The sequence below is a fragment of the Typopeltis vanoorti genome, chromosome 25 (genome assembly GCF_054136105.1).
Source record: "Typopeltis vanoorti isolate ZY-2024b chromosome 25, IOZ_Tvanoo_1.0, whole genome shotgun sequence".
Taxonomy (NCBI): domain Eukaryota; kingdom Metazoa; phylum Arthropoda; class Arachnida; order Uropygi; family Thelyphonidae; genus Typopeltis; species Typopeltis vanoorti.
The window spans coordinates 36023879-36038338 of NC_143573.1; the positions used below are offsets into that span (position 1 = coordinate 36023879).

The window sequence follows — 14460 nt, forward strand, 5'->3', positions numbered from 1 at the left end:
GTGTGCTTTGCATTGTGGGATATTCAAGCAATTAATATGAAGTCAGTCTATGTACAAGAAGATGAAGAACATCTTCACACGTGTAAACTTTGTTTGCTTACCCTTTTGGTGACAGTAATTGTGGTATGCTTTCCTGGGAAGTAGCTAATTATAGATGTTCCAATTATGACAGGTTACATGCAGAACTACAAAGCTGGAATTTATAACCAACTCAGGAGAATACTATTGTTGGTCTAATGGTATCAATTACTGAATTGATATTAGTAATGCATGGGAATCTTTAAAAAATGGCTTAAATGAGGTAGTATCTGAATGTATCCCTAGAGTTCAAAGAACAAATAGGACAGGAGTGAAATGGTTGTAAAACCTTATTAAGCAATAGATCTATAAGATGATGTAGAAGGAATATCAAGAGAAGCGTAAGAGGAGTTTTGAAATATATAAAGTGCTAGGAAAGTTAGTGTACTGTGAAGAAAGCTTAGTGTACAAAAAGAAATTGGCTATTTAGAATAAAGACAATCCAAAAGAATTTTATCATTATGCTAAAAGTAAAAGAAAGAAATAATGAATGTGGAAGAATAACTTTACAGAAAGCAGATGGTACTATTGTGTCACAAGGTGATGAGATTGTTCAATTAACGAGTATTCACTTTGCTAAGGTATATCAACCAGATGTTGTAACATGGTGCACAGTGCTACTACTACTATATCAGATGAACAGTTAGAAGCATGAAAATGAGGCTGAAGAGCTGTTGCATAACCTGGATAAGAATTCAGCAATAGGAACAGATAGAATATCAGCATATATGCTTAAAGGAATGTTCAGTCAAATTGGCTAGACCTTTGACATTTGAGTCTCGGCTCTGGAAAGATATCACAGAAATGGAAAGAATGTATGACAGTTTCATTCTACAAGGGTGGTGTGAAAACCAGAGTAGTGGCAAAGATTTCAGAGAAGTTGGTAAGAACTGGCCTACAGAAATGGGTGGATAGACAAGCTGTACTCTGCAGCTTGTCATCTACAAATGAGTTGGATAAAGGAACTGGAACTGCAGAATTTTGTTATGGCATTTGATAGGATACTACATGAAAGACTGTTGAACTGGAGAATATAGGATTGAAATATAAACTCTTGAATACCACTATATACTAATGCCAGAAGTAACAGGAACAAGACAGAGTTCTGGCATTGGTTAGTGCAACCTCACTAAAAGTTATAGGCATTAGTGAGACTTAGCTAACAGCAGATATAGTTGCAGGGAAAGAATGTCAAGGGTTTAGTATTTTCAGGGAGATAGGATGGGAGGGATACTATAGCAGATAAACTGCACCCAAAAAAAAGAATAGGAGATAGGCAGGAGGGTGGCTGCTCATTTGAAGCAGTCTAGTGTGAGATCAAGGCCAGAAAGACAAAATATACAGTTGGTTACTACTATAGGCTAGGGTATTCCATGCATGATCTGGAAGACATACATTGACAAATTAGTAGGAGTACAGGTCATGTGATTATTATGGGGGACCAACTATGGAGATATAGACTGGAAGGAAGGAAGATCACATGGCAGGAAGGAAATGGAATTTATACACCTTGAGAGATAATTTCTTGAGGCATGTGATAGAGGGGTCTAGGGGGTGTGAGATTATTAAACCCTGGTCATATCAGAAGAGCTATCCATAACCAAGGTAACCAATTTGCCTCCGATTGGAAAAAGTGATGACCATGCAGTCTTGACATGGAAGATTGTAAAACATGAATATTCTGCCAAGAAGCGGTACATATATGGAACTACACGGTAGGTTATTATGACAAGCTTAGGAGAAAGCTTAAATCTGTGCCATGGCATAAAACACTGTTAGTAGTGCATGGGAGATAGTTAAGGGTCATCTAGAGGAAGCATATTAAATTCTATACCTGAGGTAAGGAGGGTTAATCAGGTAAGAGTGAGATGGATAAGTAATATAAGTAAGCATGAGCTGCAAAAGAAGAAAATGCTGTTGAGGGTATATAAGGAGAAAGGTGACCAGCAAACTCATGAACAGTACAAGACTCATGCAAGAAAGGGATCAGCATGGCAAGGAAGGCAAAATCAGAATCAGATTACTAGAAGAATCTGTCCAAGCAGGCCAAAGAAAATTCCAAAAAGTTCTTTCTTTACATGGCAAATAAGAGGAAGAATGACTATGCAAGATTAAATTTAATGAGTGATGGTTACAAGGTGACAGAAGCAAATAAAATAGTTGCGTTACTGAGTGATGACTACTTTGCAAAGGTATATCATCCATGTGAGGTTACTGCTGTAACATATATGATGCACTGATCTGGAAACAGAAGTTGATAAATTGGAAGTTCTTAGGATATTGCGGAATCTCAATGTAAATACAGCTATAGGATTAGATGGGATATCAGCTGGGATTCTGAGGGACTGTGTAAGGGAACTGGCAATGCCTCTGAACTAGGCTGTTTAGTTTGTCTCAGCTCTGGTAGAGCTGCAAGGGAGTGGAAAGAGGGAAAAATAATTCCCTTGCATAAGGAAGGTTCTAAGACTGCAGTAGCAAATTATAGACCAATCAGTATCTCGGACATGGTGGGTAAAAGTACTGGAAAAATTGGTCAAAAAAAGGATTCAAAATGGGTGGATAAAAATATGATACTGTATGAGGGACAACATGGCTTTGTGAAGGATTGGTCATGCCATTATAATTTACCAACTTTTTATAATAGTCACAGTTGAGTTGGATAAAGGAAATGGCTACATAATGATTCTGCTGGATTTTGCAAACCACCCAACACAAAAACTAGGTGTCATTACACACTAAAAAACAGGGCTTTGAAGATTTGTTCCAGTGAATAAACATCAGCAAATAAACTAGATTACAATAAAAAAAATAAACCAGATTACAATAAAACTGTAACCATTCCATATATTAAAGGGATATAAGATAAAAATAAACAGAATACTACAGAAATACGACCTTAATGCTATCTTTAAACCTTCTTTAAAGACTCAACTCATTCAAGGATCCGCTTATTCTGTTGGCCTACCCTGGAGTATACTGTATACATTGTACCTGTAATTTACCCTATATAGATGAAACAGAACGCACAATTCCTATCAGAAAAAAGGAACATAAACGGCACATTAAATTCAATAACTATGATCAATCTGGACTTTTTGATCATGCTTTGAATACTCTACACAGAACTGATTGGAAAGGCACCCGTTGTTTACATCACACCAAAATGTGGTACGAATGTAAATTTAAGGCCTGTGAAATTCTTATCAACCACTCTAATCTTAACAATAATGATGGTCTAAAAATCCCAAGAATATGAAAAGCACATATTCTTTCTATCCACATAACCTTTCCATCTAAGAGTTAATTATAAATAGGACTGTATGTAATCCAGGATCTTAACTCTAACATAACAACTCTCATGTTAAATTACGACACCACTTTTGCTGTAATAACACTATCTATATGAAATTTTCCTCTGATGATGATGATATAAATAGAATATAACTTTGATGTTTTTATTTTTATTTATTTAATTATTATTTTTTTTTCACTAGAGGTCAGGCCAGTAGAATAACCATTGATCAAATCATTGTTTCTTTGGCATACTGTTTGAAATGTAATATAGCTTGTTTCTGTATATATATATAGATGTGTATACTCCAGATGATGACCTTAATATGAAGATCAAAATGTCAGGAAATTAAAGTAATTATTTCTAACACGGTTGTAGTCTCCATAATTTTACTAAAATGGAAACAATTCTCTTCATTTCACTCTGCATCCACTGTCATCTCTTGCCTCATTTTCACCAACTTGGCTTTCAAATCTCGCATCATTTTTTTGTTAATATTCTCTTTCACTATTTTACTGGCCTGGCAGTTGCATACACTTTTATTCTGCTAGTCCCGCTCATTATCTTACCATCACCTGCACTCTGTTTTTCACTGTTATTCTTGCACACTTTCTTATGGTTAGTTGCACTGTTTCTTTCACTATCAGTATGATATGCTTTCTTAACATTCACTCAGTATTTCTCAACATCCATTTCACTTACATTACCATCTTCCCCTACTCTGATTCAAAAGCAAGTCTTGTGGTTCATCAGCATATTGCGCTTCCTACATACCCACATTTTTGCTCCTTTCTCTTATTCTATCTCTCAATGCATATATATTACACTCATAGCACTGCACCATTCTCAAAAAATCCACACCACTGATTTTATGTCTTTCGCACTGACTTGCACAAAGATCTTCCATTCATCACCATTTTGTTCCAAAGCACTAAACAAGAAACAGAATTTAAAATAACACTGTTTAAAATATTTAATCAAATAAAATTAACTTATCTAGCTGTAGCTCATACAACGACTGATACATTACATTATCACCTAGTGGCTACAATATGATATATGTTGTGCACTTTGCATGATGAGATTTTCAGTGGCATGTTATATTAGCAGGGTTATACTACAAAAAACTGATGAGGCTAGGGATCTTTGCATTATGGTGAATAGGAATTTGAAGTTCAAAAGTCACATAGCAAAAACTGCAAATACAACTCAGAGTATAATTATTTGTGAGGAATTATTTGTAGGAAGTGAGATCGCTAGGCTGCGCGCAGTGATACAAGATGCGCAGCGGCAATTAGAGCACCTGCAAAACTCTTTCCAGAGTGATTCGGCTAACGGAAATAAACAGCGTGGGCGAGTTTCCGAAATGAAGGAGAGAGTATTGTATGGTGACTCGTTATTAAGAAAAGTAATAGATGGGAGTGTAACTAAATCGTACTTGCCGGGTGCGAAATTTAAGGATGTAAGTGAGAGCATTAGAGTGCAAAAACAGAGGGTGAAAGAAATAACAATTGTGGCTGGTACGAATGAATTGAAAGGTGATAAATTTTTTATGAGAGAGGACTTGAAAGTATTGTTAAAGGTAGCGAAAGAAAAGAGTGACAGAGTTAGAATGGTGAGTCTGTTACCGCGGTATGACAGAGAGGAGTTTAGAAGGAGGGCCATAATCGCAAATGATATTATGCGCAGGTTATGCGGATGGTGTGGTGTGGAATTTGTGGACGTGTGGAATGAGTTTGATGGGCGAAAGGACTTATACAAGATGGATGGACTGCATTTGAATGGACTTGGTGTGCAGAGACTGGAAAAAGTGTTGCTGAATGAAGTGAAAATGGATGTGCAGAACCAGGGAAACTAGAACTACCAAGGAGGGGGGGGAAGTGGATATCCAGACATCAGTGAGACAGTTGAGTGTAAAAATGTATATAATGTACCTGAGCCAGCAATAAGGACAAAAAATGGGAATGGGATATTTAGAATAACGCATCAAGATAGGGGTGGGACAAAGGGAACACTGCAATTCATGTATACTAATGCCAGGAGTATTAGGAACAAGAAGGAAGAATTTTTGGCCTTGATTGGCATTAGTGAAACATGGCTGACGGAAGATGATACAGTTAGTGGGATAGAATGTGTAGGTTATAGTATGTTTAGGAGGGATAGAGAGAATAAAATTGGGGGAGGGGTGTTGTTGATGATAGCTGATGAACTGCAGCCAAGGAGAATTGAATTATTGCAGGATAGTGAAAGGAGCTCATTTGAGGCTATTTGGTGTGAGATTGATACTGGCAGAATAAAATATACAGTTGGGTGCTGCTATAGACCAGGTGATGGAATAGATGGTGGAGATGGTATGCATAAACAAATTGATGAAATGAGTGGAAGGAGGGTAATTATTATGGGGGATTTCAACTATGGTAACATTGATTGGAAGGAGGAGAGGACACATGTGAGGAAGGAAATGGATTTTATTCAATTATTAAGGGATAACTATCTGAAACAGCATGTAATTGAAAATACTAGGGGTGTGAGAGTACTTGACCTGGTAATAGTATCTGAGAATTTGACTGTAATGAATATGACCATGTTGCCACCTATTGGTGAGAGTGATCATAAGGTCTTGACCTGGGAGGTGGCTAAAGGTGTGAAATTTGTGATTAAGACAGGGTATATGTGGAATTACCGTGCTGGCAAGTATGACAAGCTTAGGAGATTGCTTGGATCAGTGCCATGGCATGTACAACTGCAAGGGCTGGACGTCGATAGAGCATGGGAAGTGATCAAAGAGCATTTACAGGAGGTTATGGCTGATTGTATACCTAAGGTCCGAATAGTGAAACAAGGAGGGGTTAAATGGATGAATAACACCATTAAGCTTGAGCTGCAAAAAAAGAAACAACTATGGAGGGAATTTAAAGAAAGGGGTGACCTGCAGGCACACGAACAGTATAAAGTACAGGCTAGAAGGGTAACGAGTGTGGTAAAAACAGCAAAAGCCGATTATGAAAAGAAACTAGCTATGCAAGCAAAAGAGAATCCCAAACAGTTCTTTCAATATGCTGCAAGCAAGAAAAAAACTGTACATGGCAAAATGATTTTAAGGAATGACGATGGTAAAGAGTTCACTGAACCAGTCGATATAGTGGAGTTACTGAGCGCGCACTTTGCAAAAGTATATCATCCAGGTGGTGACGTTGAAAAAATGAAGGAACCATTAGTTTATATGGGAATTGTGATGAATGAAGTGGAGATGAATAGTCTATTACAGAACCTTAATGTGAATACATCTGTGGGATTGGATGGTATACCGGCACGGGTCTTGCATGAAGCGGCTAATGAATTATCAGTGCCCTTGACCATGTTGTTTAATCTGAGTCTCAGGTCTGGCTTAGTCCTGAAGGCGTGGAAAGAGGGGAAAATAGTTCCACTGCATAAAGGAGGATCCAAGACTATGGTTGCAAATTACCGACCGATCAGCATATCAGGAGTCGTTGTCAAGGTCTTGGAGAAAGTAGTCAAGGGAAAAATACATGAATGGATTGATGAAAATGAGATACTGTACAGAGGACAGCATGGCTTTGTGAAGGGTAGATCATGCCTCAGTAACTTGCTCAAGTTTTATAACAAGGTGACGGCTGAACTGGATAAGGGAAATGGGTTTACAGTGATACTGCTGGACCTGGCAAAGGCGTTTGACAGGATACCACATGGAATTCTAATCCGTAAACTACAACATATGGGAATGGATATAGGGTTGGTGAGATGGATAGCTGGGTGGTTGATGGAGAGATATCAAAGAGTAGTTTATTCAGGAGTAGAGTCCAAAAAACGGCCTGTGACTAGTGGTGTGCCACAGGGTTCTGTTCTTGGACCACTGCTGTTTAATCTGTTCATTAACGATATAGGGAATGGTCTAAGTGGGACAGTTCATTTGTTCGCTGATGATGCAAAGTTGGGTAGGGCGATAGTGAATGCAGAAGATATCAAAGTCTTGCAAGATGACTTAGATAGATTGGAGTTCTGGACTAAGGAGAATGGATGTCAATTTAATGTGACAAAATGTAAGGTTATGCATTTCGGAGTGAAAAGATTAGCAGCACTATACCACATTGGTGGAACTGTACTCCAAGAGATTGATGAGGCCAGGGACTTGGGAGTGTTGGTGGATAGGGAGATGAAGTTTAGGGGGCACATTGCGAAAGTAGCTAAATCAGCTCATCAACTCACTTGGTTGTTGAAAAATACCTTGACGAGCAGAGAAAAACAAGTTATTGTACCTCTGTACCGAGCCCTGATAAGACCTCATCTCGACTACTGTGCCCAGATTTGGTCACCTCGGTTCCTTCTTGATGGGGAGGAGGTTGAGAGGATCCAGAGGCGAGTGACTAAGATAGCAGGTCTATGGAATGAACCATATGAGAACAGGTTGAAGATTTGTGGGTTGCAGAAACTAGTTGATAGGCGAAAAAGGGGAGATATGATTGAGACATTCAAATTGCTAAAAGGATTCTATAGGATTAATTCAGATGATATTTTTGAGATCAGGACTGGTGGTGGGAGAACTAGGGGACACCCATGGAAGCTGGGCAAGAGCGTGGTTAGCAGGAGTGTTAGAGCTGGGTTCTTTACTTTTAGAGTGGTAAATGAGTGGAATAAGCTGCCAGAGTCTGTTGTGGGTGCTATGACAGTGAGCGAGTTCAAGGCAAGGTATGATAGATACTGTGAGAATGTTGAACAGCTGTGTGAACATGATGTTTAGGGCCTCCCTCGATGAGGCTAAGGACTCCTGGAGTAGCCCGTGGTAGTAATAATAATAATAATAATAATAATAATAATAATAATATAATTGAAATGTTGAAACACTTTGACATGTAAGGATAAGGAAGTCATTTTGCTCTTTACAAGGCCTTGATAAGAGAGCACCTGGGCTACTGTGCGAAGATTTGGTTTACTGAGTTCAGAGAGGATAAAAAAAGCTGTGGAAAAGGTGTAAAGAAGAGTTAAAAAGATTATTATATCAGGATTATGGAATGTACATTGAGGAGAGATCGAGAGTATGTGGGCTACAGACTTGTTATCAGGAGTCTGTAGTGCATACTCCTGTTAACAGGAGAAAGAGGATATGATAAAAGTCTATAAACTTCTGAATGGGTGTTTATATGATAGTCTGATGAAATTTTTTATTATATGGAAGGTGGGGAGAAACATGGAAATTAAGTTTGTTTGCAGTTAAGAAAGGAACAAGAACTAGGTTTTTCACCTTAGAGAGCATTGAATGAGTTTAAGAGTGGGTATGAGAGGTGATTTGGGTGATGTATAGCCTCCTTCAGTGAGTCCTTGACTCCCTGGAGGTTTCAGATAATAATAATAATAATAATGAAGGATTAAAGAAGAATATAATTTCTTAGAATGTTTAATTTAATTAGTAAAAAAAGAAAGTGAATAAACTTTAAATAATTACCAGTTTGTCATATTTAAGGCCTGTGAAATTCTTATCAACCACTCTAATCTTAATAATAATGATGGTCTAAAAATCATATTAACTGTCTATTAAAGAGCTTGGCAAAATCCAAAAATACCAATGTGTATACATCTCCCATATCCAATGCATTTTGTTACATTGCTTTCAAAAGTAAGCAGAGGAAGGAAAAAAGTCTTCCTTTAGCAAACCCATGCCTGTCCATAAAGAGAATGCATTGACAATCCAATTTTGAACTTGTTCCTTATTAACCCCTAATACTTTAACAACAATTCCAGAACATATAATTGCCTATAATTCAAAGCCTTAGTCATCTCCTTTATGAAGCTGAACAATTTTCCCTCTTTCACTCCTTTGGAACTTGGCCCAACATAAGACTAATGTTACACAAATAAGTTAAAACTGCTGTTTACTCCCTGGAAATTCATTCTCTCAAAACATGTGATATATCAAGTCTGTAGTTGATACAACATTATTAACATCAAGTTTACTAAATTCCCCCATGTACCTCTTGTTCACATACCACCAGTCTCTCTTCTTCCCTTCGTACTGCACTCGAGTGATGCATGATATTTATAAGAATGAAATACCTTTTTTTCGAACTGCTTATTTAAGATCACAACTATATCCTCTGCAGTGGTTATAATCTTTCTTTCTACTACTATTTCTAATTTTACACAGGTACGTTAATTAATATGCAACAATTAAAAACCTCATTAAATCTAACTTGCAGCATAGGTGTTACAAAAGGGACTGCTCCAGTGCCATAAATAGCCTAGCCTTTTCTTTCTTACTTTAAACAATTTTAGCAGCATCATGATTTTTTTTTTTTTTTCCAGAAAATTTACAGTAAGAATATATTTTTGTCAATTACAGCAGTTATCAATTTTTAATATCCAAGCACACTTACCTATATTTATTAAATCTTGGGATGCAAAGCCTATCTAAAAAAGGCCCAGAAAGAATATTCCTTGGCCACTGTTTAATGAACCAGTTGATTACTCGTTTATTAGCTATATCAAAGAAGGTTCTCGTGATAACTAGGATAATATTAAAATAATATCAGTAGTCTAGGAATTCAATCATAAAATTAAACATATAACAATTCTTATTTTCTTGAGTTTGTATTACATCTTCTACTAAGAAGGTTAAAAAAATATATCAATAAATAGATAAAATGAAATATTTAAAAGGAAAAATTCCATACCTTCAGTACAAAGAGAGTGAATGCCATTTAGTGATGATCTGATGGAATAGTTATCATTTAATGCCTGGTGCTGATCAAAATTCCTAATTGGACCATTCTTCGACAAATTAATAACATGCTCATATGGATGAGTATCTTCTGGAGATCCTTTATTCATATCAAATGTTGTCTGGTTCTTTACATCTGGAAGAAAATCTGAAATTAAAAAAAAAAAAAAAAATTGCAGAACTTTAATTTTTTGTTAAAGATATAACAGAACTTCTTTGATTATTCTGAATTAGAATTAACGTTTTGAGAAATCAAACTGACTTTACCATTTCTTTGAAGAAAGTTTAAGGTATCATCAAAGCCTTGGTGAAATATTTTACTTAAAGTTTCAGAAGAGGAAGGAAACATAGTACGAAACAGACGGTAGCAATTTGCTGGTGTGACCTAAAATGAAAAAAAGTGATAAATTTGAATATCAAGAAATAAAATAAAGTAAATGAAATCATCACATTTTAAATGGAAATATAATCAAATTTCCATTTAAAATATAAATTTACATTTTTATTTACAATATAAATTTTTATATTTATACTGCAGATAGGAGATCAGGAGCCTGTGTAGCTCAGTGGATGTGGCGTTTGCATACCATCGTGCTTGGCTGCACGAAGGAAGACTTGGTTTCGAGTCTAGTCGGCGACTAGAGGAAATTTTTCTAAGCCTTTTTTCGACCGGTTCCCGAGTTAGTCGATCTCTGGCACTGGCAAGCAGGTTTTTCCTCCCGGAAACTCGGGTTTTTCGTCCTGTAAACTCAAGAAAATCGACCGTAGAACCCACATTATTTCAGACATTAAATATATTGTGTTAGGGTTAGGGACCACGAGATGGCGGCACATTTGAGCCGTCTCTCTTCACTGTGTACCGCTTAATTAGTGATAGCATTGGGCCATCTATCGCTGATTGGTACCAGTGGAGATTGAACTGCCCACTCAGTCTCCAAAAAAAGTTAGATAGGGCTAAATGGCCTCGCCTACTCCCGTATACGGGAATAAAAAGGCGTTAGCTGATTTTTTTTTTTTTTATACTGCAGATATAAGCATAAAATTCAGAATACTTGTGAGAATGCATACTGTATTTGCACAAGTATTCTGAAATTCCCTTCCCTTTCAAAGTAATTAGTGATGTGGGTTAAATAAGTGTGAAAGATACTAGGGATATTGGAAGCAACTTGTAAGGTCATAAAAGTTTTATACAGTTTCATGATGTAGAATTTCATTGCCACATCAGTAATCTGATCTAGATGAACGAACAACAACAACAAAAAAATGGAACAATTAATATAAAAAAAGAATAGTCCATAAGTGCACATCTGCAGAGCATTGAACAGTGATGGATTTCCTGATACTTTTGTAAACTCATAAGCACCATACTAAAGAATTACTATGCCATTTAAAGTTGTATACTACTCTTAGAAAATAGAAACCAACCATATACAATTGTGATGAGTTCATGTGAAGCAACATTCATGAATGGTGATTATGATGGGAAGTAATGTTGCAATATAGGATATTAATTCTTGAGCCTATGAGATTACTGGTTATAATGCTGAAATCTTCAATGTGCAAAAAAGAAAACATGTAAAATTTTGAGCAAAGGAAGCTTTAACAAAGATAAGACATTATTCTCCTCCGACATAAATTTAGGCAAGAATCAGTGTTGAAGACCAAGGTGGCAGAAATTTCTGCAGCAGATGATCAGGAAATCAGAAGATCAGAACTACAGCAGGAAACATTCTTTTCTTTTACTATGAGGACAAGAATTTCTTTAATTTTACTTACAACTTTGGAGTAATTTGGAGAATTTTGGACCATTCTTCCTGTGGACATGTAATGAGATCTTGGATTGCTGTGGGGCAGATGTCCCTTGACCCCACCTGACACTCCAGTTCATCCCATAGATGTTCAATAGGGTTCATATCAGGGCTCTGTGGAGCCCAGTCAAGTGTGGTGGCATTCATGCTCACAAACCAAGCAGTTGCAGCAGCCTTCTGACAAGGCATTGTCTTGTAGAAAGAGACAATGGTCACATCTGTAGCAATCATAGATGGGATCATGCACTCCAGTAAGAGACATTCAACAGGCATCAGCCACACCCATCCATCTGCTTGGTATAGGGGGTTGCATGATTCATCGCTCCATAACACATCTTTCCAAGCTTCCACGTTCTACTGTACACATTCTTTGCACCACCGAAGACAACAACACTGCATGTCGTTTCAGGTAATGTGGGGCTTGCATATTGCAGTCTTACAATATGGAAACCCATGTTGTGAGCCTCAGTTCTGAATGATTTTGTGCAGAACTGTGTTCCAGTTGATGCCTGCATTCAACATGTCAACCGATGAATAGTGGTTTTTAAATATTATCCTTCATAACACATCTTTCCAAAGCAAGATATTTGTTCTGAGTACAAGTGATATATATTCTTTCTGTCCCTCTAGTCAATGTTAGCACTTTGTACACTTTAAAAATTTTTTTTCTCAATCTACTCAGGCAAGTACACTGCTTGGAAAGAAGTCAATGGACACCACAGTGTGAGAAACAAACAGCCATGATGCCCACCTTAATAAGATGTAGGAGATAGAGGACAGCCTTTTGCTGCAATGACCGCAGCAATCCTATGAGGCGTACTTTCCACAAGTGTATGACAGTGATCAATGATAATTTTGGACCATTCTTCCTGCAGACATATAATGAGATCCTGGACTATAAATTATATATTTAGTTTAATCCTTTATCCAAGTGTAAGCAAACAAAGTTTGCACCTGAAGTATTGTCAGGACTGGGGCAACTTGTGGCAAAGGGGGACTGAGTTCTCATCACTTTCCTTAGTATCCCATAATGCAAAGCACATCTGATTGCAGACATGTATAATGCTATGCATTATGGGAAGGGTCACTACTCAGACCGGTTTCCCTGTTTAAGTGCGGGGGAAGTGATGAATTCAGTCCACTTTTGCCATGAGTTGCCCCAGTGAAGATACTTCAAGTGCAAACTTTGTTTGCTTACACTTGGATAAAAGATTAAACTAAACATATAATTTATAGTCTAACCAAGTGAGAAAAAAACCTTCTGAGATTATTATTATTATTATTCAGGCCTCCATGGAGTCAAAAGACTCATCTTGGGAGGTCCTTCCTAAGAACACAAAGTCTGTCAAGACTCATCGAGGGGAGCCCCCCCCCCCCCCAAGAAACACAAAGTCTATTATACCACTCCTTAAACTCATCGACCGTTCTCGCTCTCACCACTCCATCAGGCAATGCATTCCATGGTTTCAACCACCCTCCATGCAAAGAAACCACTCCTCACCCTCTTTCTCACAGTTTCCTTTCGTAACTTCCAGGGATAGTTACGAAAGGAAATGACTCCTTCCCGCTGTTCAACCAAGAGAAAGAACTCCCTAATGTCAACCCTGTAACCACTCTCAACAGTTTAAAAGTCTCAATCATATCACCTCTCCTTCTTCTATCCACCAAACTCTGCAGTTCATATTCCCTCAGCCGATCCTCATAACCAAAATTGTACAGATCCTGGATTGATTGTTGTGGGGAGGCTGTCCCTTGATCCCACCTGACACTCCAGTTCATCCCATAGATGTTCAATAGGGTTCAGATTAGGGCTCTGTGGAGGCCAGTCAAGTGGGGTGACATTCATACTTACAAACCAAGCAGTTGCAGCAGCCTTCTGACAATGTACATTGTCTTGCTGAGAGACAATGGTCAAATCTGTAGCAATCATACAGGATCATGCACTCCGGTAAGAGACATTCAACAGGCATCTGCTACACCCATCCATCTGCTGGTATAGGGGGTTGCATGATTCATTGCTCCATAACACATCTTTCCAAGCTTCGATGTCCCACTGTATATACTCTTTGCACCACCAAAGACAATGCTGCATGTCGTTTTCAGATAATGTGGGGCTTGCATATTGCAGTCTTACAATCATGTTGTGAGCCACGGTTCTGAATGATTTTGTGTAGAACTGTGTTCCAGTTGATGCTGAAACTCTGCATTCAACATGTCAACCGACGAATGGCAGTTTTTAAATGTTATCCTTCACGGCACCTTATGGTCACATTCTGTTGACCAGGGATGGCCCAATTTGTCAACAATTGGCCAAATCCAAATTTGCCAAATAGGCCTGCAACATGATAGCCTATAACAACACCTCTTTCAAACTCTGTCAGTTCCCTTCTTGCAGCCATTTCACCTGGACACAGTTGCAGTGACTTGCTAGTATCATTTGCTATAAACACATGACTCATTACATGGCACAATGCACCTTGTCCATGGGGGTGTCCATTAACCTCTTTTCAAGAAGTGTACCTTTCCCAGTCCATCAAAGCAATGTATAC

The 14460-nt window shown here is 37.8% G+C and overlaps 1 protein-coding gene across 1 annotated transcript in view; it reads right to left on the reverse strand.

The window, feature by feature from the left end:
* LOC150092665 (patatin-like phospholipase domain-containing protein 4) overlaps positions 1 to 14460 on the reverse strand; it is a 241276-nt gene that overhangs the window by 66262 nt on the left and 160554 nt on the right. Inside the window, exons 5-6 of the mRNA XM_090414254.1 lie at positions 10371 to 10488; positions 10057 to 10251 (exon numbers count right to left, since the gene is read on the reverse strand). Of these exons, the coding sequence (XP_090270380.1) occupies positions 10057 to 10251; positions 10371 to 10488 (313 nt within the window). The remainder of the gene's footprint in view (positions 1 to 10056; positions 10252 to 10370; positions 10489 to 14460) is intronic.